At 38.7% G+C, this 24,484-nt stretch overlaps 1 protein-coding gene across 1 annotated transcript in view; it reads left to right on the top strand.

Moving 5' to 3' along the window:
- Positions 1-24,484, top strand: part of FIG4 (FIG4 phosphoinositide 5-phosphatase) — a 1,077,570-nt gene that overhangs the window by 860,659 nt on the left and 192,427 nt on the right. The window contains exon 22 of the mRNA XM_053710848.1: positions 17,518-17,600. Within this exon, the coding sequence (XP_053566823.1) occupies positions 17,518-17,600 (83 nt within the window). The remainder of the gene's footprint in view (positions 1-17,517; positions 17,601-24,484) is intronic.

A 24,484-nucleotide genomic window follows, 5' to 3' on the forward strand; every position in this document is an offset into this window, starting at 1 on the left:
AAACAAGTTTATTAAAAACAAGTTTAAAACACAGCAACGTGTTTCTCGGCCAACAGTGCCGTTTCATCAGGCTGTAACAACAAGTTGAATCCCCTAGCTCTACATATACCTCCCTTAAGCCAATCACTGATTAGTATAACAACACGCCCTCACCGGATATCACGCCTCTTAGATTGATACACAACAATCACAACAAATAACATTGTAAATATCTATCCTAGATCAAAACAAAGGAAAAAAACATATACTCATAATTAGCGTTCAACTTATCAAATCCTTTTTTGGATCTGCAAAGATAAAGTCATTCCTTGCCCTAAAGATTGAACAATAATTAGATATGACATCTGAATAATAACTGTATTCTACAGTGGGATGACAACTATATATATATAAATGTAGATATACTTATATGAATAAAATATATTTCTCTTGTTAAGTGTATCCAGTCCACGGATCATCCATTACTTATGGAATATATTCTCCTTCCCAACAGGAAGTTGCAAGAGTCCACCCACAGCAAAGCTGCTATATAGCTCCTCCCCTAACTGCCATATTCAGTCATTCTCTTGCAAGCCTCAACATACATAGGAGGTCGTGAGAGTCTGTGGTGATTTATACTTAGTTTATTCTTCAATCAAAAGTTTGTTATTTTTAAATGGCACCGGAGTGTGCTGTTTTTCTCAGGCAGTATTTGAAAGAAGAATCTGCCTGCGTTTTTCTATGATCTTAGCAGACGTAACTGAGATCCATTTGCTGTTCTCACACATTCTGAGGAGTGAGGTACTTCAGAGGGGGAATGGCGTGCAGGTTTTCCTGCAGATAAGGTATGTGCAGTAAAATATTTTTCTAGGAATGGAATTGACTAAGAAAATACTGCTGATACCGAAGTAATGTAAGTAAAGCCTTAAATGCAGCGATAGCGACTGGTATCAGGCTTATTAATAGAGATACATACTCTTATAAAAATGTGTTTTAAAACGTTTGCTGGCATGTTTAATCGTTTTTTAACGTACATTGGTGATAACACTGTAATGTTGGTATAGCCTTAAATGCAGTAAAAGCGACTGGTATCAGGCTTATTAATAGAGATACATACTCTTGTAAAAATGTGTTTTAAAACGTTTGCTGGCATGTTTAATCGTTTTTAACATATGTTTGGTGATAAAACTTATTGGGGCCTAAGTTTTTTCCACATGGCTGGCTTAAATTTTGCATAGAAACAGTTAACTGAAGCTTCCCACTGTTGTAATATGAGTGGGAGGGGCCTAATTTAGCGCTTTTTTGCGCAGTTAAAATTACAAAATTAATTATCCAGATTCCCTCAGCAGTCCCATGAATACTACAGGACATTTCTAAAGGGCTAAAAAGACTTCCAAAATCGTTTATAGGGAAGGTAATCCACAGCTCTGCTGTAGCAGTTTTGTTGTGTCTGTTTTAAAAAACGTCTATGTCGTTTTTTTTTATCTGTTTTTTGCATTAAGGGGTTAATCATCCATTTGCAAGTGGGTGCAATGCTCTGTTACCTTATTACATGTACTGTAAAAATTTTGTTTGTTTTACTGCCTTTTTTCACTGTTTTTCAAATTTTGACAAAATTTGTTTCTCTTAAAGGCACAGTAACGTTTTATATATTTGCTTGTTAACTTGATTTAAAGTGTTTTCCAAGCTTATTAGTCTCATTATTTGTCTGTTCTAACATGTCTGACATAGAGGAAGCTCTGTGTTCATTATGTTTTAAAGCCATGGTGGAACCCCATCTTAGAATGTGTACCAGATGTACTGATTTCATGTTAAACAATAAAGATCATTTTTTGTCTTTAAAAACATTATCACCAGAGGATTCTGTCGTGGGGGTAGTTATGCCGATTAATTCTCCCCACGTGTCAGACCTTTTGACTCCCGCTTTAGGGACTCACGCTCAAATGGCGCCAAGTACATCAAGGGCACCCATAGCGTTTATTTTACCAGGGGATTCTGTCGAGGGGAAAGTTGTGCCGATTAACTCTCCCCACGTGTCAGACCCTTCGACTCCCGCTTCAGGGACTCACGCTCAAATGGCGCCAAGTACATCAAGGGCGTCCATAGCGTTTATTTTACAAGACATGGCAAAGGTGGTGAATAATACTCTGGCAGCAGTATTAGTCAGACTACCTGAAATTAAAGGAAAGCAGATAGCTCTGGGGGTAGATACAGAGCATACAGACGCTTTAAGAACCATGTATGATACTACCTCACAATATGCTTAGTCTGTGGGTGATTTTTTTTTTTTTTTACTCAGGGAAGATGATTTAACCTGATTCTGATATTTCTACATTTAAAATTTATGCTTGAGAACCTCCACTTGTTGCTCAGGGAGGCTTTGGCTGCTCTGAATGAATGTGTACAATCGCAGGGCCAGAGAAATTGTGTAGACTGGATAAATAATATGCAGTGCCGGTGTGTACTGATGTTTTTCCAATACCTAAAGAGATTTACTAAAAAAATTTTTTTTTTTTTTTTTTTTTTAATAAGGAATGGGATAGACCAGGTGTGCCGTTCTCTTCCCCTCCTATTTTTTTAGAAGAATGTTTTCTAATAGTTACCACAACACGGGACTTCTGGCAGACAGTTCCTAAGGTGGAGAGAAGAGTTTCTACTCTAGCTAAGCGTACCACTACCTCTGGCGAGGACAGTTGTGCTTTTTAGATCCAATGGATAAAAAATGTTTATTCAACAGGGTTTTATCCTGCAGCCCCTTGCATACATTGCTTCTGTTACTGCTGCTGCGGCGTTCTGGGTTGAGTCTCTTGATGAGGCTTTACAGTTAGCGACTCCATTGGATGAATATATTTGACAAGCTTATGCTAGCGAATTCCTTTGTTTTCTGATGCCTTTGTTCATTTGACTAGACTAACGGCTAAGAATTCTGTTTTTTACTATACTGGCGCGCAGAGCGCTATGGCTTATATCATGGTCAGCTGTCGTGACTTTAATAAATAAGCTACTTAACTTCCCTTCATGGGGCAGACCCTATTCGGGCCTGGTTTGAAGGAGATTATTGCTTATATCACTGGAGGAAAAGGTCATGCCCTTCCTCAGAATAGGAATCAAGGGCCAAAAAAGGTCTAATTTTCGTGCCTTTTATAACTTCAGGGCAGGTGTGGCATCCACTTCCTCTAAGGCAAAACAAGAGGGAATTTTTGCTCAGTCCAAGGCGACCTGGAACAAAGATAAGCAGGCCAAGGAGCCTGCTGCTGCCTCTAAGGCAGCATGAAGGAACGGACCCCTATCCGGTAACGGATCCTATAGGGGGCAGACTTTCATTCTTCACCCGGGCGTGGGCAAGAGATGCCCAGGATCCCTAGGCATTGGAATTTATATCCCAGAGATATCTTCTGGATTTCAAAGATTCCCCCCCAAAAAAAGGGGAGATTTCGCCTTTCACAATTATCTGCAAACCAGATAAAGAAGGAGGCATTCTTACATTGTGTACGAGATCCATCCAGTTCCAAGAGAGGAACAGGGACAGAGTTTTTACTCAAATCTGTTTGTGGTTCCCAAGGTGAGGGAACCTTCAGACCTATTTTGGATCTAAAGATCTTAAACAAATTCCTCAGAATTCCGTCATTTAAGATGGAAACTTTTCGTACCATCTTAACTATGATCCAGGAGAGTCAATGGAGGACTACAATGGATTTGAAGGATGCTTATCCTCACATTGTGATGCATAAAGATCACCTTCGTTTTTCAGGTTTGCCTTTCTAGACAGGCATTACCAGTTTGTAGCTCTTTCCTTTGGGATATCTACAGCCCCAAGAATCTTTATGGAGGTTCTGGGGTCGCTTTGGCGGTCCTTAGGCCGCGGGGCATAGAAGTGGCCCCTTAGTTAGATGACATCCTGATACAGGCGTCAAACATCCAAATTACCAAGTCTCATACGGACGTAGTACTGGCATTTCTGAGATCACATGTGTGGAAAGTGAACAAGGAAAGAGTTCTCTATCCCCAATTTCAAGGGTTTCCCTCCTAGGGACTCTGATAGATTCTGTAGAAATGAAAATTTACCTGACGGAGTCCAGGTTGTTAAAGTTTCTAAATTTCTGCCATGTTTTTCATCCCATCCGCGCCCTTCGGTGGCTCAGTACATGAATGAAATCGGCTTAATAGGTAGTGGCAAGGGACATAGTACCGTTTGCACGTCTACATTTCAGACCGCTGCAACTATGCATGCTCAGTCAGAGGAACGGGGATTACACAGATTTGTCCCCCTGTTGAACCTGGACCAAGAGACCAGAGATTCTCTTCTCTGGTGACTATGTCGGGTCCATCTGTCCAAGGGTATGACCTTCCGCAGGTCAGATGGGACAATTGTTACAATGGATGCCAGCCTTTTAGGTTGGGATGCAGTCTGGAACTCCCTGAAGGCTCAGGGATAGTGGACTTAGGAGGAGACCCTCCTAATAAATATTCCGGGAGTGATATTCCATGCTCTTCAGACTTGGCCTCAGTTAGCAACTCTGAGGTACATCATACTCAGTCGGACAATATACACGACTGTGGCTTACATCAGCCATCAAGGGGGAACAGAAGTTCCCTAGTGATGTTAGAAGTCTTACAATAATTCACTGGACAGAGACTCACTCTTGTCTATCAGCTATCCATATCCCAGGTGTTGAGAACTGGGAGGTGGATTTTCTAAGTCGTCAGACTTTTCTTCCGGGGGAGTGGGATTTCCTTCGGAGGTCAAGACCAAGCAGGAGAGGGCTTTGGTGTTTTTGACAGAGCCTGTGTAGCCACGCAGGACCTGGTATGCAGATCTGGTGGACATGTCATCCTTTCCATCACGGTCTCTGCTTCTGAGACAGGTCCCTCTACCTCAGGGTCCTTTCAACCATCTAAATAGAATCAATATGAGATGGACTGTCTGGAGACTGAACGCTTGATGTTATCAAAGCATGGCTTCTCCGAGTTAGTCATTGATACCTTAATACAGACATGAAAGCCTGTCTCTAGGAAAATTGAACATAGATATGGTGTAAATATCTGATTGTTATGAATCCAAGGGTTACTCATGGAGTAAAGCCTGGATTCCCAGGATATTATCTTTTCTCCAAGATGTTTTTGAGAAAAGGGTTGTCAGCTAATTCCTTAAAAGGGACAGATTTTTACTCTGTCTATTTTTTTGCACCAGCGTCTGGCAGGTATTCTAGACGTTCAGGCATTTGGTCAGGCTTTGGTTAGATCCAAGCCTGTGTTTAAAACTGTTGCTCCACCATGGAGCTTAAACCTGGTTCTTAAGGCTCTTCAAGAAGTTCCGTTTGAACCTTTTTTGTTCCATAGATATCAATCTTTATCTTGGAAAGTTCCTTTTGGGTAGCTATTTCCTCGACTCGTAGAGTCTCCAAGTTATCTGTGTTACAATGTGATTCTCCTTATCTGGTCCTTCGTACGGATAAGGTAGTCCTGCGTACCAACCTGGGTTTTTTCCTAAGGTGGTATCTAACAAGAACATCACTCAAGAGATAGTTGTTCCATGCTTGTATCCTAATCCTTCCTCAAAGAAGGAACGTCTATTACACAATATTGGACGTGGTTTGTGCTTTAAAGTTTTACTTACAAGCTACTACAGTTTTCATCAAACGTTCACCTTGTTTGTTGTCTATTCTGGACAGAGGAGAGGTCAAAAGACTTCAGCAGCCTCTCTGTCTTTTTGGTTAAAAAGCATAATTCATTTAGCTTATGAGACTGCTGGACAGCAGCCTCCTGAAGGGATTGCAGCTCATTCTACTAGAGCTGTGGTTTTCACTTGGGCCTTTTTTAAATGTGGCTTCTGTTGAATAGATTTACAAGACGGAGTCTTGGTCTGCGCTTCATACTTTTTCAAATTTAACAAATTTGATACCTTGCTTCTTCGGAGGCTATTTTTGGGAGAAAGGGTTTTTTTACAGGCAGTGGTAACTTCCGTTTAAGTACCTGCCTTGTCCCTCCCATCATCCGTGTACTTTAGCTTTGGTATTGGTATTCCATAAGTAATGGATGATCCGTGGACTGGATACACTTAACAAGAGAAAACATAATTTATGCTTACCTGATAAATTTATTTCTCTTGTAGTGTATCCAGTCCACGGCCCGCCCTGTCACTTTAAGGCAGGTAATTTTTTCATTTGAGCTACAGTCACCACTGCACCCTATGGTTTTTCCTTTCTCTGCATGTTTTCAGTCGAATGACTGAATATGGCAGTTAGGGGAGGAGCTATATAGCAGCTTTGCTGTGGGTGGACTCTTGCAACTTCCTGTTGGGAAGGAGAATATATTCCATAAGTAATGGATGATCCGTGGACTGGATACACTACAAGAGAAATACATTTATCAGGTAAGCATAAATTATGTTATTATAGCCCCACCATTCATATAGACTAAAGTACCAACGGACCAAATTTTATTGAGCATGAATAAGAATTGATAAATAATATCCCCCTAATTGATAAGGAATAAATCTTAAAAAATAATTGATCATAATAGTTAATATAGTATGAATATTGACAACATAAAAATCTAAAAGTGATTTAAACTATCAAAATCATCATTAGCAAATAAATTGCAGATAACAAACATATATATAAAATTTATATGTGATAAACATAATACTAAAACCTTATATACATAAAAAACATTAAAATACATAATGGTGATGTTCAAATAACCGATATGTCAGCAGGCTCAGTGATTCTAATATGATGAAAAAAATATATATGTATGTGTATATAAACCCTACTGGATAGTCAGACCCTAATGTAACATCAAAAGAAACAAAAAAAAAAAATCAAAAGTGTTGGTAACCCTTATTGTAATCAGTGAAAGGCCGCCAGATCCACATTCATATTTAGACCAGATGGATACAAGGTCCTTAGTTTGTGAATCCAGTAGGTCTACCTCTGTCTTGATAAAGCCCTCCTGGGGTGAAACGCGTAGAATTTACTCCAGTGATTTTGTTTTTACTATTGGGACACTACGAGACTTATACGACACTAACAGCTGCGATCCAGCCCCCTCTTGTGGACTAACAAAGTCAACTGCCACTTGAGGACCAGGGATCTGATCAGCGCCAACACTAGTTGTCCTATCCTGCTGCTAATACTGCTTGGAGTGCAGTTTTTAAGGAACACTTCCACCTTATTTAAGGTTCACAGGCACCTTGTGACGTTGTGACATTGACCAGACTGCTACACCTATCATCAGAGGTACCGTCACACTCACTCAGTACGAGGATCCATCCGGCCTATCAAAGAAAGGGTGTGTGGCCCAAACCGCCAATCATTACGAAAGTGGGCGGCTTGTTGTTTAGCCGCGAAATACCCCGTCAAACACAGACGCCGAAGAAAGCACAAGGAATTAACATACGGTCGAGCTGCCAGCTCCCATTACTCCGAGTTCAGTAAGGTACCTTACTAGTTATAAAACTGTGACTTTCCCATCATACAGGAACTTTGTTATATCAGACATACGTGTGATATATTCATTCTATTTGGAGCCAATATTTGTTTCTTGCCTATTACACTTAAGGGAGACGTCCCTAGTGTGTGTTTTAATTTTTTATAACAGTCAGCAACATTTATATATTAATGTTTAGTATTAAATATATATATATTTTTTAAACTATAGTCAGAGAGATTTATTTGCATAAACCGGCACCTATACACTTTAACAGATTTTATTATTGTTCCACTTAGCAGACCGCTATAACACCGTTTTTTGATTAATTTTTTTACACATTGTATCCTTTGGCCTGCATCAAAATACTAGTTGAGGCTATTGTTAGATTTTAGCCCACACCACAGCACGGATTAGACCACAGAGTTTTATTATTTGCATTTTAAGGATTGACACTAAGTAGCAAGTGCACTTGTCATTTCTAGGTTAATTCACATTAATGTTATTTTTTTGTATCACGAGTTGTATTTGACCACAGATATTTACTATATAGGTATTGATTTAATATTATCCCTTAGGTAGTGTAATCCTAGCTATTTGTTTAGCGCCAGTTATTTACCTCTAGTTTTCATTATTAACTCTATTTCGAACTACTAAGGAGGAGTAGTTTTTATAACTAGGCTTTTAGGATTACAGTTAGCGCCAACCCTTATTCTTACCACTACCTCTGTCTGAGCCTAAAAAATCTGTTATAAAGATGAGTCATGGTTATATGTTCTATAGGCAAAATAGAAAAACACTCTGCATTACCATTATGTTTAGTGTGACAATATCTGGGAACACTATCGGCTAGATTACGAGTTTTGCGGTAAGAGCGGTGCGGTACTAACTTGTCACCGCTCACTTACCTACAGCGCTGGTATTACAGGCTTACAAAAAACCAGCGTTAGCAGGCAAGAAATGAGCGTAGAGCAAAATTGAGCTCCATACCGCACACCAATACCAGCGCTGTGGTGAGCTGCGGTAAGCTGGTTTTACGTGCTCGTGCACGATTTCCCCATAGACATCAATGGGGAGAGCCGGCTGAAAAAAAGCCTAACACCTGCAATAAAGGAGCGTAAAGCTCCGTAACGCAGCCCCATTGATTCCTATGGGGAAATAAAATTTATGTTTACACCTAACACCCTAACATAAACCATGAGTCTAAACACCCCAAATCTTACACTTATTAACCCCTAATCTGCCGCCCCCGACATCGCCAACACCTACATCATACTTATTAACCCCTAATCTGCCGCTTCGGACATCGCCGACACTATAATTAACATATTAACCCCTAAACTGCCATACTCTCGCATTGCAAACACTAGTTAAATATTATTAACCCCTAATCTGCCGCCCCTAACATGCCGCCACCTACCTACATTTATTAACCCCCAATCTGCCGCCCCAGCGTCGCCGCCACTATACTAAATCTATTAACCCCTAAACCTAACCCTAAGTCTAACCATAACACCCACTAACTTTATTGTAATTAAAATAAATCTAAATAAAGCCTACTATTAATAACTAAATAATTCCTATTCAAAACTAAATACTTACCTGTAAAATAAACCATAAGCTAGCTACAGTATAACTAATAGTTACATTGTATCTAGCTTAGGTTTTATTTTTATTTCACAGGCAAGTTTGTATTTATTTTAACTAGGTAGAATAGTTACTAAATAGTTATTAACTATTTACTAACTACCTAGCTAAAATAAATACATACTTACCTGTAAAATAAAACCTAACCTTTCTTAAACTTACACCTAACCTTACACTACAATTAAATAAATCACATAAATTAAATACAATTAACTAAATCACAAAAACCCCCCCACTAAATTACACAAAATAAAAAAAAGAAATTATCAGATATTTAAACTAATTACACCTAATCTAATAGCCCTATCAAAATAAAAAAGCCCTCCAAAATAAAAAAAGCCTTAGCCTAAACTAAACTACCAATAACCCTTAAAAGGGCCTTTTGCGAGGCAATGCCCAAAAGAAATCAGCTCTTTTACCTGTAAAGAAAAATACAAATCCCCCCAACAGTAAAACCCACCATCCACACAACCAACTCCCCAAATAAAATCCTAACTAAAAAAACCTAAGCTCCCCATTGCCCTGAAAAGGGCATTTGGATGGGCATTGCCCTTAAAAGGGCATTTAGCTCTTTCTCCGCCCAAACCCTAATTTAAAAATAAAACCCACCCAATAAACCCTTAAAAAAGCCTAACACTAACCCCCGAAGATCCACTTACAGTTTTTAAAGACCCGACATCCATCCTCAACAAAGCCGGCAGAAGTCTTCATCCAACCGGGCAGAAGTCTTCATCCAACCGGGCAGAAGTCTTCATCCAGACGGCATCTTCTATCTTCATCCATCCGGCGCAGAGCATCCTCTTCAATCGACGTCTTCTTGAACAATGAATTCTCCTTTAAATGACGTCATCCAAGATGGTGTCCCTTGAAATCCGATTGGCTGATTTCTATCAGCCAATCGGAATTAAAGGTAAAAAAATCCTTTTGGCTGATGCAATCAGCCAATAGGATTGAGCTTGCATTCTATTGGCTGTTCCAATTAGCCAATAGAATGCAAGCTCAATCCTATTGGCTGGTTGCATCAGCCAATAGGATTTTTTCACCTTTAATTCCGATTGGCTGATAGAATTCTATCAGCCAATCGGAATTCAAGGGACACCATCTTGGATGATGTCATTTAAAGGAGAATTCATTGTTCAAGAAGACGTCAATTGAAGAGGATGCTCCGCGCCGAATGTCTTGAAGATGGACCCACGCCGGATGGATGAAGATAGAAGATGCCGTCTGGATGAAGACTTCTGCCCGGTTGGATGAAGACTTCTGCCGCTTCGTTGAGGACTTCTGCCGGCTTCATTGAGAATGGATGTCGGGTCTTCAAAAACTGTAAGTGGATCTTTGGAGGTTAGTGTTAGGCTTTTTTAACGGTTTATTGGGTGGATTTTATTTTTAGATTAGGGTTTGGGCGGAAAAAGAGCTAAATGCCCTTGTAAGGGCAATGCCCATCCAAATGCCCTTTTCAGGGCAATGGGGATCTTAGGTTTTTTTAGTTAGGATTTTATTTGAGGGGTTGGTTGTGTGGGTGGTGGGTTTTACTGTTGGGGGGGTGTTTGTATTTTTTTTTTACAGGTAAAAGAGCTGTTTTCTTTGGGGCAATGCCCCGCAAAAGGCCCTTTTAAGGGCTATTGGTAGTTTAGTTTAGGCTAGGGTTTTTTTATTTTGCGGGGGCATTTTTTATTTTGATAGGGCTATTAGATTAGGTGTAATTAGTTTAAATATCTGATAATTTCTTTTTTTATTTTGTGTAATTTAGTGGGGGGGGTTTGTAATTTAGTTATTTGTATTTCATTTATGTAATTTATTTAATTGTAGTGTAAGGTTAGGTTTTATTTTACAGGTAAATTTGTATTTATTTTAGCTAGGTAGTTAGTAAATAGTTAATAACTATTTAGTAACTATTCTACCCAGTTAAAATAAATACAAACTTGCCTGTGAAATAAAAATAAAACCTAAGCTAGATACAATGTAACTATTAGTTATATTGTAGCTAGCTTAGGGTTTATTTTACAGGTAAGTATTTAGTTTTAAATAGGAATTATTTAGTTATTAATAGTAGGTTTTATTTAGATTTATTTTAATTACATTAAAGTTAGTGGGTGTTAGGGTTAGACTTAGGGTTAGGTTTAGGGGTTAATAGATTTAGTATAGTGGCGGCGACGTTGGGGTGGCAGATTGGGGGTTAATAAATGTATGTAGGTGGCAGCGATGTTTGGGGTGGCAGATTTGGTGTTAATAATATTTAACTAGTGTTTGCGATGCGGGAGTATGGTGGTTTAGGGGTTAATATGTTTATTATAGTGGCAGCAATGTCCGGAGCTGCAGATTAGGGGTTAATAAATTTATTTTATTATTTGCGATGCAGGAGGGCCTCAGTTCAGGGGTTAATAGGTAGTTTATGGGTGTTAGTGTACTTTTTAGCACTTTAGTTAGGAGTTTTATGTTACAGCTTTGTAGCGTAAAACTCATAACTACTGACTTTCAGTTTATTTTATGGATCTTGAAGTTTTAGGCTGTACCGCTCACTTTTTGGCCTCCCAGGCAGACTCGTAATACCGGCGCAAAGGAAGTCCCATTGAAACAGGATTTTTGGAAAGCTGCGGTAGTTACGTTTGCTCCTAAACCTGCAAGACTCGTAATACCAGCGGTAGTGAAAAAGAGCATTAACGCTGCTTTTTTACTCATACCGCAAAACTCGTAATCTAGCCGTATGTAGTTTATAATTATTCTTCATATTACAGTGATGCTCAGACTATCTAATACTGAGGCTCCTACAGGTGCGACCAGCATACTGGATCCCACAAATGTAAGTGAGAAGGTAAATAACATAGTCTGATGCACAAGATATGTGGCCAGCTTGGGATAGATCATCTTAGTCGCAAAAGATTGGAAAGTATGTTTGTGATGTCCAGTATGAACACACATTTTACATCTCTTTACCCCACATCTGAAAGATCCTTGGTTGGCTTCCCTATTTCTGGTAATTTGAGTCCTAGAAGTTTTTTTTTCCTATGTTTGACTATTTTGCTTGGTGCCAAAATGGTCTTTAGATTTGGTGCCCTTTTGAACACCACTACAGGCTTTTTTTTCTATCAGATTACCTAAAATAGGATCCTTAGTCAAAATGTTCCAGTGTTTATCAATTATTTGTTTTATTAAATTATGATTACAATTATACTGTGTGATTAACATAGTTTGATTTCTAGCATTATTCTCTTTTTTAGTTAGAAAATATTCATCCCTGTCATCAAATTTAGCTCTTCTTTATCCATTATCAATTATATGAGATGGATACTTTTTCTCTCGAAATCTTTTCTTTAAAATCAGACTTTGCGCCTCATAATCGGGAAGTGTGCTGCAATTCCTGTGCACTTGTTTGAATTGCCCATAGGGGACATTCCTTTTCCACGGGTAATAGTGATTACTGGTAAAGTCCAGATAACTATTGCAATCAACCGTATTGAAATAGATTGTACTTGTAACCTTCCCATCAACAACCGCATCTGGGTGACACCCTCCAGGGGGTGACACCACCAGCAATTTTTTTTTATTTTATTTTATTGAAATTCAAAGAAATACAATGTAGAGATGCATATATTTTTTTATAGAGGGGCCAGAAGTTGTGAACATTAGTGGGACTGATGAAGTTGTAGACACACTTAATTTTTTTGCCCCTTGAGCCTGCGCCGGAATTTCCACAAATAGTTTTCCCGGCTGCTTTTGCTTGTTTGTACTTTGCTCCTCCCCTGCCCAATTTCACTATGAATGTTGTGGGCGTGATTTGATGCTCTGCTGAGCCAGGGAGCAGCTCTAGGCATGAGCTTTATAATTAATGCAGTGCAGTTTACATATTTTGTATGTGTGTGTGTCTGAGTTTTTGTGTGTGTGTGTGCCTGAGTGTTTTTGTGTGTGTCAGTGTCTAAGTGTTTGTGTGTGTCTTATTTGTTTTTGTGTGTGTGTCTGAGTGTTTTTTGTGTGTGTGTGTGTGTGTGTCTGAGTGTGTTTCTGAGTGTTTGTGTGTGCATCTGAGTGTGTTTTTATGTGTGTCTGAGTGTTTGTATGTGTGTGTCTCTGTGTTTTTGTGTTTGCTTTCTGTTCATTGGAGAAATTTGCCTTTTTTATGAAATCCTCTTCTTGCAGTAAAAAAAAAACATTACTGGGGGGTGACACCATAACTTACTGCACCGGGTGACACCAACTCTAGTGACGCCACTGATCTAGATCTAAAAAGACAATTGCCTCATTATTAATGTAACTAGTAAATTTAAGGCCCCTATTATTACTATTGAGGTGTTCTACAAAGATGTTAGCTGATACTGAGTCACCTCTCCAGACAAAGATCAGATCGTCTATATACCGCCCATAGAATACCAGGTTGCAATCAACAGTTTTGAAATAGGGTAAGGAATGACTTTATCTTTGCAGATCCAAAAAAGGATTTGATAAGTTAAATGCTAATTATGTGTATATGTTTTATTGGGATATATATATATATTTCCCCTTGTTTTGATCTAGGATAGATATTTATGATGTTATTTGTTTCAATTTTTGTGTATCAATCTAAGAGGTGTGATATCCGGTGAGGGTGTGTGGTTATACCAATCAGTGATTGGCTTAAGGGAGGTATATGTAGCGCTAGGGAATTCAACTTGTTGTTACAGCCTGATGAAACGGCACTGTTGGGCGAAAAACACGTTGCTGTGTTTTAAACTTGTTTTTAATAAACTTGTTTTTATTTTATTCACCCCTGCTCTGTAAATAATTAACCTCCCTTTTATACGGATATTGTTCCGTAAACACTGCCTTTACAAGGTGGGAGTCCATCATATCACACACCCCCTATACGGCTGAGTCAATTGATGCTGGTATCCAGGACGTGGTCTCTGACGCTTATTGGAGGAAGTATTCCCGATTGGGGAGACGCTATCACATGACTGGCTGTTAGATACCGGGAGTGAGTCTGTCGGGTGACTAAGAGGTCCCGGCCCGCTGTTAAGGGCACTGTGTGTGTCTTCACCTATGTGATTTGCCATTTGTTCATCTTCATTTGTGCATCAGATCAGACGTTATTGTTCTATGTGGCGCCTCCTTTTCTGTCTCCACAGGATCTTTACTTTTCACTTTACTGACCCTTTAAGCTTTAAGTGTGTATTAAGAAATAGTAACTAAAACAGAATTGTGTATGTGTGTGTATATATATATATATATATATATAAATAATTTTTTTTATAATTTTTTTTTTATAAAAGCTACGTTTTGCTTTTTAAGCATACTTCATTTGCATATGATTCACGAAATAGAATGTTAGTACAACTTTAACCCTTTGAGTGCTAAGCACTTTCTCACCTGGGTGCTAAGGTTTTCTTAAAGGGTTTTTTATTTAATATTTTTAAAAATATTTTTTTTTTATTTATTTCAGATCCCCAAGACTTACACTGTTGGAGAAGTTAGGCGATTACCTTTCCAAAGGTGGGTCTTGGGGGTCTGTAGCTGCTTAGATGCCTTAGATACAGGCTTCTAAGCAGCATGCCCCATGCTCCTATATTTAACATTGTTAATGTTAAATAAAGTTGCGCGGTGATGTCATCACGTTTATTGCGCGTGACGTCACCACGCAAAACGGAAGCCCCGGTGATGCCTTTCATTATGCAGCACCGATCGCCGGGGTAGGAGCGGGTGGGAGCCCCCAGATTTCCCTCAAGTTGGGAGAGTGCTAGTGACGGCTCTGAGCCGTCATTAGCACCAGAGTGGGAAACTCTGTGACGGCTCAGAGCCGTCATTAGCACTCAAGGGGTTAAGTAAACTTAAAGGGACATGAAACCCAAAAAAAATTCTTTTATGATTCAGATAGAGAATACAATTTTAAACAACTTTCTAATTTACTTCTATTATCTAATCTGTTTCATTCTCTTGGTATCATTTGTTGAAGGAGCAGCAATGCACTAATGGTTTCTTAATGAACACATGGGTGAGCCAATCACAATCGATATATATATGCAACCACCAATGAACAGCTAGAACCTAGAGTATCTGCTGCTCCTGAGCTTGCCTATATAAACCATTCAGCAAAGGATAACAAGAGAAGGAAGCAAATTAAATAATAGAAGTTAATTGGAAAGTTGTTTAAAATTGTATTCTCTATCTGAATCATGAAAGAAAATTTTTGGGTTTCATGTCCCTTTAACGATATAGGGCCAGATTACGAGTGGAGCGCTAACAGTTACGTGCAAGCGGAAATGGGTTTATCATGGGTGTTTTTGCATGTCGGGTTTTTCGCTCGTATTACGTTGAAAGTAATTGCTTGAACGCAACATTTGTCTGGATAGTGCTCTGGTACACTTTCTCTAAAGAAATAAGTGTCAGAAAACATCAAAAATGCATAATAACGTTTAGTTACACTCATAATAACACTATCTAATAAAAACAAAATTAAAACATTTTTTTTAAAAAATATTGCAAAAAAAGTTTTAAGGGCTCTAAGATATGAGGTTTCAGGTATTTGAAAAAAGAAAAAAGGCAGGCAAAGTGCTTTAACATTGAGATACAAACATATACATGTCTAAAGATGGATATGTATGTGTGTGTGTGTATATATATATATATATATACATTTGTATTTGTGTATTTATACGTATATATATTTACAGACAGATTTATGTACACACATATAGACTTACAGTATATATAAGTGCATTGGAGCCCTATAGATGAATACATGTAAAAGCATATTTATGCAATATTTATATTTAAGTGTTATACTCCAATGTTCTGTACATATCAGAATATGTTATTTGTGTTTATAAATGTGGACCAGTGCCTCCCTAAACAAACACAAGTTTTGGAGCGGTTTTCGGAGAGACTTTAGAACGGCAGCAATTCAGCCAAAGAGGGGAGTGCATTCCATACCATATTGTTGTAACCTATAGAAAGTTTATCTATGTTTGTAAATTATATGTAGAAATATGTATTTATATATAAGTAGAACATATTCTTCTATGTAAAGGGCCTTGGAATGTGAAATATTTATATTTTCATGTCTGGTTAGTGCACTTGATAATATGCCATCGGGTTTGCTCTCAAGTAGGGTGTTTGGTTTTTCCCCACTTTTTTTGCTCCATTGACTTCTATGGGGGAATATGTTATTGTGCACACAATATTATAAGTTCGGCTTTTTGCGTGCATTGGATTAGCGTTTGTGCGAAAACTGTTTACTTTCAACTTGTAATATGAGCCCTACCCGAGCCAAAGCAAAAAGCTAGCAGAGTTAGTGTGTGAGCAGGAGTGTTAAATAGCACTCCACTTGTAATCTGGCCAATAATTGGTTGGAATTACAGTTTCAGCTATTCTTGTCTGTCCTCTTCATATCAATTAATCCTTTCAGTGCCAAACTGCACATGTTTGTAGCATGTTACTATGCAGTCTTTTTTGGCAACCAAGGGTTAAAATGTGAAAAGGAATTACTTATAACAAAACTTAAGTGTTTATTTTATGTATGAGATATATATATACTAGTCCTAAAGCCCATGTACACGGGACATTTTTTGCAGTACAGCGGTTCCACCCCTTGCTCTCTATCTGCCCCCCTCTTTATTTTGCATTCTCTCCCCCCTCTCTTTTGCTTTCTCTCTCTCCCCCTCTCTTTTGCTTTCTCTCTCTCCCCCTCTCTTTTGCTTTCTCTCTCTCCCCCTCTCTTTTGCACTCTCTCTCTCTCCCTCTCTTTTGCGCTCTCTCTCCCCCCTCTCTTTTGCGCTTTCTCTCCCCCTCTCTTTTGCACTCTCTCCCACCTCTCTTTTGCTCTCTCTCTTCCCCCTCTTATTTTCTCTCTCCCCCTCTCTTTTGCTCTCTCTCTTCACTCTATTTTGCTCTCTCTCCCCCTCTCTTGCTCTTTCCCATCTATTCTGTTCTCTCCCCCTCTCGTTCTATCTCTCTCTTTCTATTTCTCTCCCCTTTCTATCCCTCATGCGCGCGACCGCGCCCGTCCACGCCCCCTCCACGCCACTCACGCCAGGCCCAGTTTCGCCCGCACCGGCTGTTCAGGTAAGGACTCTAAGGCCAGGTGTGTTTGTCCTTGCGCGCAGTCTCTACTGCACATGACAGCTTCGGACAAACACACTTGGCCTTTTATTATATATATACACAGTATGTTAGTATACCTCAGGCATGCAGAAATAGTACAGGCTTGCCACTATTAATGAGACCATTAATGAGACTATTTTGTGAGTTAAATAGCTGCTTCTGCCTGTTGAAACTGCCACCCATACTGAAAATAGGAGTAATACATTCTCTATAAAAAAATGTAGGTAAACTCATACACACAGTACTCTGCAGCTGGTGGGTGTCATTGGAATCACATTAAGGGGAATTATTTTTATAATACAGTGTCCATTTATTCTGCTATAGTTTTTTCTCCTTTTATGGTAGTAATGTCAATATATATAATTTTCATTTTTTTTTTTTGTCCTTTAGAATTTGGTTCAGTCAACAAAAGACATGTATGGAATTAATCTTTCAGATGCACCTTCAGAAAGTGACCTGCACATATACACAAAGTAAGTTTATTTTCTGTTCATATACATGTCTTTCAATAACTGTGAGACATATCATGAAAGCCATCAAAAAAAAAAATACTTTTCTATTTTTTAATTTTATTTTTTATTGAGGTTTATGAGTAAACATACAAGCAGATAAAAACAAGATTCCAAAACTTGTGCATATACATAAAAAAGGAAAGATAATTTACATGTTTGCATAGCACAGAATATAAAAAACCTCACATTTTTAATGAGATAAATTACGCTTAAGCCCTGTCATCAAATACCTGAAAATGAGAAAAAGGAATCCCAAATGATAAGTAGAAGCCTCTCTTTGACTGCCGGTCACAATTTCTTTCATGTAATTAGCAAGAGTCCATGAGCTAGTGACGTATGGGATATACATTCCTACCAGGAGGGGCAAAGTTTCCCAAACCTCAAAATGCCTATAAATACACCCCTCACCACACCCACAATTCAGTTTTACAAACTTTGCCTCCGATGGAGGTGGTGAAGTAAGTTTGTGCTAGATTCTACGTTGATATGCGCTCCGCAGCAAGTTGGAGCCCGGTTTTCCTCTCAGCGTGCAGTGAATGTCAGAGGGATGTGAGGAGAGTATTGCCTATTTGAATGCAGTGATCTCCTTCTACGGGGTCTATTTCATAGGTTCTCTGTTATCGGTCGTAGAGATTCATCTCTTACCTCCCTTTTCAGATCGACGATATACTCTTATATATACCATTACCTCTGCTGATTCTCGTTTCAGTACTGGTTTGGCTATCTGCTATATGTAGATGAGTGTCCTGGGGTAAGTAAGTCTTATTTTCTGTGACACTCCAAGCTATGGTTGGGCACTTTGTTTATAAAGTTCTAAATATATGTATTCAAACATTTATTTGCCTTGACTCAGAATGTTCAACTTTCCTTATTTTCAGACAGTCAGTTTCATATTTGGGATAATGCATTTTGATTTGACCATTTTTTCTTACCTTAAAATTTGACTTTTTCCCTGTGGGCTGTTAGGCTCGCGGGGGCTGAAAATGCTTCATTTTATTGCGTCATTCTTGGCGCGGACTTTTTTGGCGCAAAATTTTTTTTTCCGTTTCCGGCGTCATACGTGTCGCCGGAAGTTGCGTCATTCTTTGACGTTATTTCGCGCCAAAGATGTCGGCGTTCCGGATGTGGCGTCATTTTTGGCGCCAAAAAGCATTTAGGCGCCAAATAATGTGGGCGTCTTATTTGGCGCGAAAAAATATGGGCGTCGCTTTTGTCTCCACATTATTTAAGTCTCATTTTTTATTGCTTCTGGTTGCTAGAAGCTTGTTCTTTGGCATTTTTTCCCATTCCTGAAACTGTCATTTAAGGAATTTGATCAATTTTGCTTTATATGTTGTTTTTTCTCTTACATATTGCAAGATGTCTCACGTTGCATCTGAGCCAGAAGATACTACAGGAAAATCGCTGTCAAGTGCTGAATCTACCAAAGCTAAGTGTATCTGCTGTAAACTTTTGGTAGCTATTTCTCCAGCTGTTGTTTGTATTGATTGTCATGACAAACTTGTTAAAGCAGATAATATTTCCTTTAGTAAAGTACCATTGCCTGTTGCAGTTCCCTCAACATCTAAGGTGCAGAATGTTCCTGATAATATAAGAGATTTTGTTTCTGAATCCATAAAGAAGGCTATGTCTGTTATTTCTCCTTCTAGTAAACGTAAAAAATCTTTTAAAACTTCTCTCCCTACAGATGAATTTTTAAATGAACATCATCATTCTGATTCTGATGACTCCTCTGGTTCAGAGGATTCTGTCTCTGAGGTTGATGCTGATAAATCTTCATATTTATTTAAAATGGAATTTATTCGTTCTTTACTTAAAGAAGTTCTAATTGCTTTAGAAATAGAGGATTCTTGTCCTCTTGATACTAATTCTAAACGTTTAGATAAGGTATTTAAAGCTCCTGTGGTTATTCCAGAAGTTTTTCCTGTTCCTAATGCTATTTCTGCAGTAATTTCCAAAGAATGGGATAAATTGGGTAATTCATTTACTCCTTCTAAACGTTTTAAGCATTTATATCCTGTGCCGTCTGACAGATTAGAATTTTGGGACAAAATCCCTAAAGTTGATGGGGCTATTTCTACCCTTGCTAAACGTACTACTATTCCTACGTCAGATGGTACTTCGTTTAAGGATCCTCTAGATAGGAAAATTGAGTCCTTTCTAAGAAAAGCTTATCTGTGTTCAGGTAATCTTCTTAGACCTGCTATATCTTTGGCTGATGTTGCTGCAGCTTCAACTTTTTGGTTGGAAACTTTAGCGCAACAAGTAACACATCGTGATTCTCATGACATTATTATTCTTCTTCAGCATGCTAATAATTTTATCTGTGATGCCATTTTTGATATTATCAGAGTTGATGTCAGGTTTATGTCTCTAGCTATTTTAGCTAGAAGAGCTTTATGGCTTAAAACTTGGAATGCTGATATGGCTTCTAAATCAACTTTACTTTCTATTTCTTTCCAGGGTAACAAATTATTTGGTTCTCAGTTGGATTCCATCATTTCAACTGTTACTGGTGGGAAAGGAACTTTTTTACCACAGGATAAAAAATCTAAAGGTAAAAGCAGAGCTAATAATCGTTTTCGTTCCTTTCGTTTCAACAAAGAACAAAAGCCTGATCCTTCATCCTCAGGAGCAGTTTCAGTTTGGAAACCATCTCCAGTCTGGAATAAATCCAAGCCAGCTAGAAAGGCAAAGCCTGCTTCTAAGTCCACATGAAGGTGCGGCCCTCATTCCAGCTCAGCTGGTAGGGGGCAGGTTACGTTTTTTCAAGGAAATTTGGATCAATTCTGTTCACAATCTTTGGATTCAGAACATTGTTTCAGAAGGGTACAGAATTGGTTTCAAGATAAGACCTCCTGCAAAGAGATTTTTTCTTTCCCGTGTCCCAGTAAATCCAGTAAAAGCTCAAGCATTTCTGAAATGTGTTTCAGATCTAGAGTTGACTGGAGTAATTATGCCAGTTCCAATTCAGGAACAGGGGATGGGGTTTTATTCAAATCTCTTCATTGTACCAAAGAAGGAGAATTCCTTCAGACCAGTTCTGGATCTAAAAATATTGAATCGTTATGTAAGGATACCAACGTTCAAAATGGTAACTGTAAGGACTATCTTGCCTTTTGTTCAGCAAGGGAATTATATGTCCACAATAGATTTACAGGATGCATATCTGCATATTCCGATTCATCCAGATCATTTTCAGTTCCTGAGATTCTCTTTTCTGGACAAGCATTACCAGTTTGTGGCTCTGCCGTTTGGCCTAGCTACAGCTCCAAGAATTTTTACAAAGGTTCTCGGTGCCCTTCTCTCTGTAATCAGAGAACAGGGTATTGTGGTATTTCCTTATTTGGACGATATCTTGGTACTTGCTCAGTCTTTACATTTAGCAGAATCTCATACGAATCGACTTGTGTTGTTTCTTCAAGATCATGGTTGGAGGATCAATTTACCAAAAAGTTCTTTGATTCCTCAGACAAGGGTAACCTTTCTGGGTTTCCAGATGGATTCAGTGTCCATGACTCTGTCTTTAACAGACAAGAGACGTCTAAAATTGATTGCAGCTTGTCGAAACCTTCAGTCACAATCATTCCCTTCGGTAGCCTTATGCATGGAAATTCTAGGTCTTATGACTGCTGCATCGGACGCGATCCCCTTTGCTCGTTTTCACATGCGACCTCTTCAGCTCTGTATGCTGAAGCAATGGTGCAAGGATTACACGAAGATATCTCAAACAATATCTTTAAAACCGATTGTTCGGCACTCTCTAACATGGTGGACAGATCACCATCGTTTAATTCAGGGGGCTTCTTTTGTGCTTCCGACCTGGACTGTAATTTCAACAGATGCAAGTCTCACGGGTTGGCGAGCTGTGTGGGGATCTCTGACGGCACAGGGAGTTTGGGAATCTCAGGAGGTGAGATTACCTATCAATATCTTGGAACTCCGTGCAATTTTCAGAGCTCTTCAGTTTTGGCCTCTTCTGAAGAGAGAATCGTTCATTTGTTTTCAGACAGACAATGTCACAACTGTGGCATACATCAATCATCAAGGAGGGACTCACAGTCCTCTGGCTATGAAAGAAGTATCTCGAATTTTGGTTTGGGCGGAATCCAGCTCCTGTCTAATCTCTGCGGTTCATATCCCAGGTGTAGACAATTGGGAAGCGGATTATCTCAGTCGCCAAACGTTGCATCCGGGCGAATGGTCTCTTCACCCAGAGGTATTTCTTCAGATTGTTCAAATGTGGGAACTTCCAGAAATAGATCTGATGGCGTCCCATCTAAACAAGAAACTTCCCAGGTATCTGTCCAGATCCCGGGATCCTCAGGCGGAGGCAGTGGATGCATTATCACTTCCTTGGAAGTATCATCCTGTCTATATCTTTCCGCCTCTAGTTCTTCTTCCAAGAGTGATCTCCAAGATTCTGAAGGAATGCTCGTTTGTTCTGCTGGTAGCTCCAGCATGGCCTCACAGGTTTTGGTTCTTGTCCGGATGGCCTCTTGCCAACCATGGACTCTTCCGTTAAGACCAGACCTTCTGTCACAAGGTCCTTTTTTCCATCAGGATCTGAAATCCTTAAATTTAAAGGTATGGAGATTGAACGCTTGATTCTTGGTCAAAGAGGTTTCTCTGACTCTGTGATTAATACTATGTTACAGGCCCGTAAATCTGTATCTCGAGAGATATATTATAGAGTCTGGAAGACTTATATTTCTTGGTGTCTTTCTCATCATTTTTCTTGGCATTCTTTTAGAATACCGAGAATTTTACAGTTTCTTCAGGATGATTTAGATAAGGGTTTGTCCGCAAGTTCTTTGAAAGGACAAATCTCTGCTCTTTCTGTTCTTTTTCACAGAAAGATTGCTATTCTTCCTGATATTCATTGTTTTGTACAAGCTTTGGTTCGTATAAAACCTGTCATTAAGTCAATTTCTCCTCCTTGGAGTTTGAATTTGGTTCTGGGAGCTCTTCAAGCTCCTCCGTTTGAACCTATGCATTCATTGGACATTAAATTACTTTCTTGGAAAGTTTTGTTCCTTTTGGCCATCTCTTCTGCCAGAAGAGTTTCTGAATTATCTGCTCTTTCTTGTGAGTCTCCTTTTCTGATTTTTCATCAGGATAAGGCGGTGTTGCGAACTTCTTTTGAATTTTTACCTAAAGTTGTGAATTCCAACAACATTGGTAGAGAAATTGTGGTTCCTTCATTATGTCCTAATCCTAAGAATTCTAAGGAGAAATCGTTGCATTCTTTGGATGTTGTTAGAGCTTTGAAATATTATGTTGAAGCTACGAAATCTTTCCGTAAGACTTCTAGTCTATTTGTTATCTTTTCCGGTTCTAGAAAAGGCCAGAAAGCTTCTGCCATTTCTTTGGCATCTTGGTTGAAATCTTTAATTCATCTTGCCTATGTTGAGTCAGGGTAAAATTCCGCCTCAGAGAATTACAGCTCATTCTACTAGGTCAGTATCTACTTCCTGGGCGTTTAGGAATGAAGCTTCGGTTGACCAGATCTGCAAAGCAGCAACTTGGTCCTCTTTGCATACTTTTACTAAATTCTACCATTTTGATGTATTTTCTTCTTCTGAAGCAGTTTTTGGTAGAAAAGTACTTCAGGCAGCGGTTTCAGTTTGAATCTTCTGCTTATGTTTTTCGTTAAACTTTATTTTGGGTGTGGATTATTTTCAGCAGGAATTGGCTGTCTTTATTTTATCCCTCCCTCTCTAGTGACTCTTGTGTGGAAAGATCCACATCTTGGGTAGTCATTATCCCATACGTCACTAGCTCATGGACTCTTGCTAATTACATGAAAGAAAACATAATTTATGTAAGAACTTACCTGATAAATTCATTTCTTTCATATTAGCAAGAGTCCATGAGGCCCGCCCTTTTTTTGTGGTGGTTATGATTTTGTATAAAGCACAATTATTCCAATTCCTTATTTTATATGCTTTCGCACTTTTTTATCACCCCACTTCTTGGCTATTCTTTAAACTGAATTGTGGGTGTGGTGAGGGGTGTATTTATAGGCATTTTGAGGTTTGGGAAACTTTGCCCCTCCTGGTAGGAATGTATATCCCATACGTCACTAGCTCATGGACTCTTGCTAATATGAAAGAAATGAATTTATCAGGTAAGTTCTTACATAAATTATGTTATTTTACTACTAAGGGGGAAAAATAGGGGAATATTAGAAAAACCTTCTTAAAAACTATTGGCCTCTCATGGACCACTACATGGAAGTCATTAACAGAAGGTGGACCAGCAGTAAGAAAATAAGTAATGTAACATACAGCATTGTTTAAGAATACATGGGAGCATGCCTGTACATATCAACTTATGTATCGGTAAAGGGTTAAACTAAGATATAAATTAGCTGTAGTGTAATCAATCACTAGTCTAGACTACCTGTAAGGATAGCAAATCACTAGACAAATAAAGAAGGGCAAAATACACATCAGAGTACAAATTATACTTAACCTGCATACAATCACTGTATTTATATAGAAACCTTATCTAAAGCACACTAAAACTAGTAAGTCCTGCAAAGAATATAGCATTAGATAGTAAAAGGCTTGTCTATCCTATCATATATCTTTTCTTATGGTGCTACATACTTATAACCTTAATCCAATTGAGTAATTAGGAGTACACAATGGGTTAATTAAACCTTTACGGAATAATCATAATAATTGTTTTTAATTTTATTTTAAATTAAAGCTCCATGTAACACTGCCATGGTCACTAATAGAATCTATAGAAACGGTATTCATATCCCTAATATCGTTGCAATTTGGAGTAACTTTAAGTAAACCTATGTCTAAGGGAAATGTATTAAGCAGATTACC

The sequence above is a fragment of the Bombina bombina genome, chromosome 4, assembly GCF_027579735.1.
Source record: "Bombina bombina isolate aBomBom1 chromosome 4, aBomBom1.pri, whole genome shotgun sequence".
Lineage (NCBI taxonomy): Eukaryota > Metazoa > Chordata > Amphibia > Anura > Bombinatoridae > Bombina > Bombina bombina.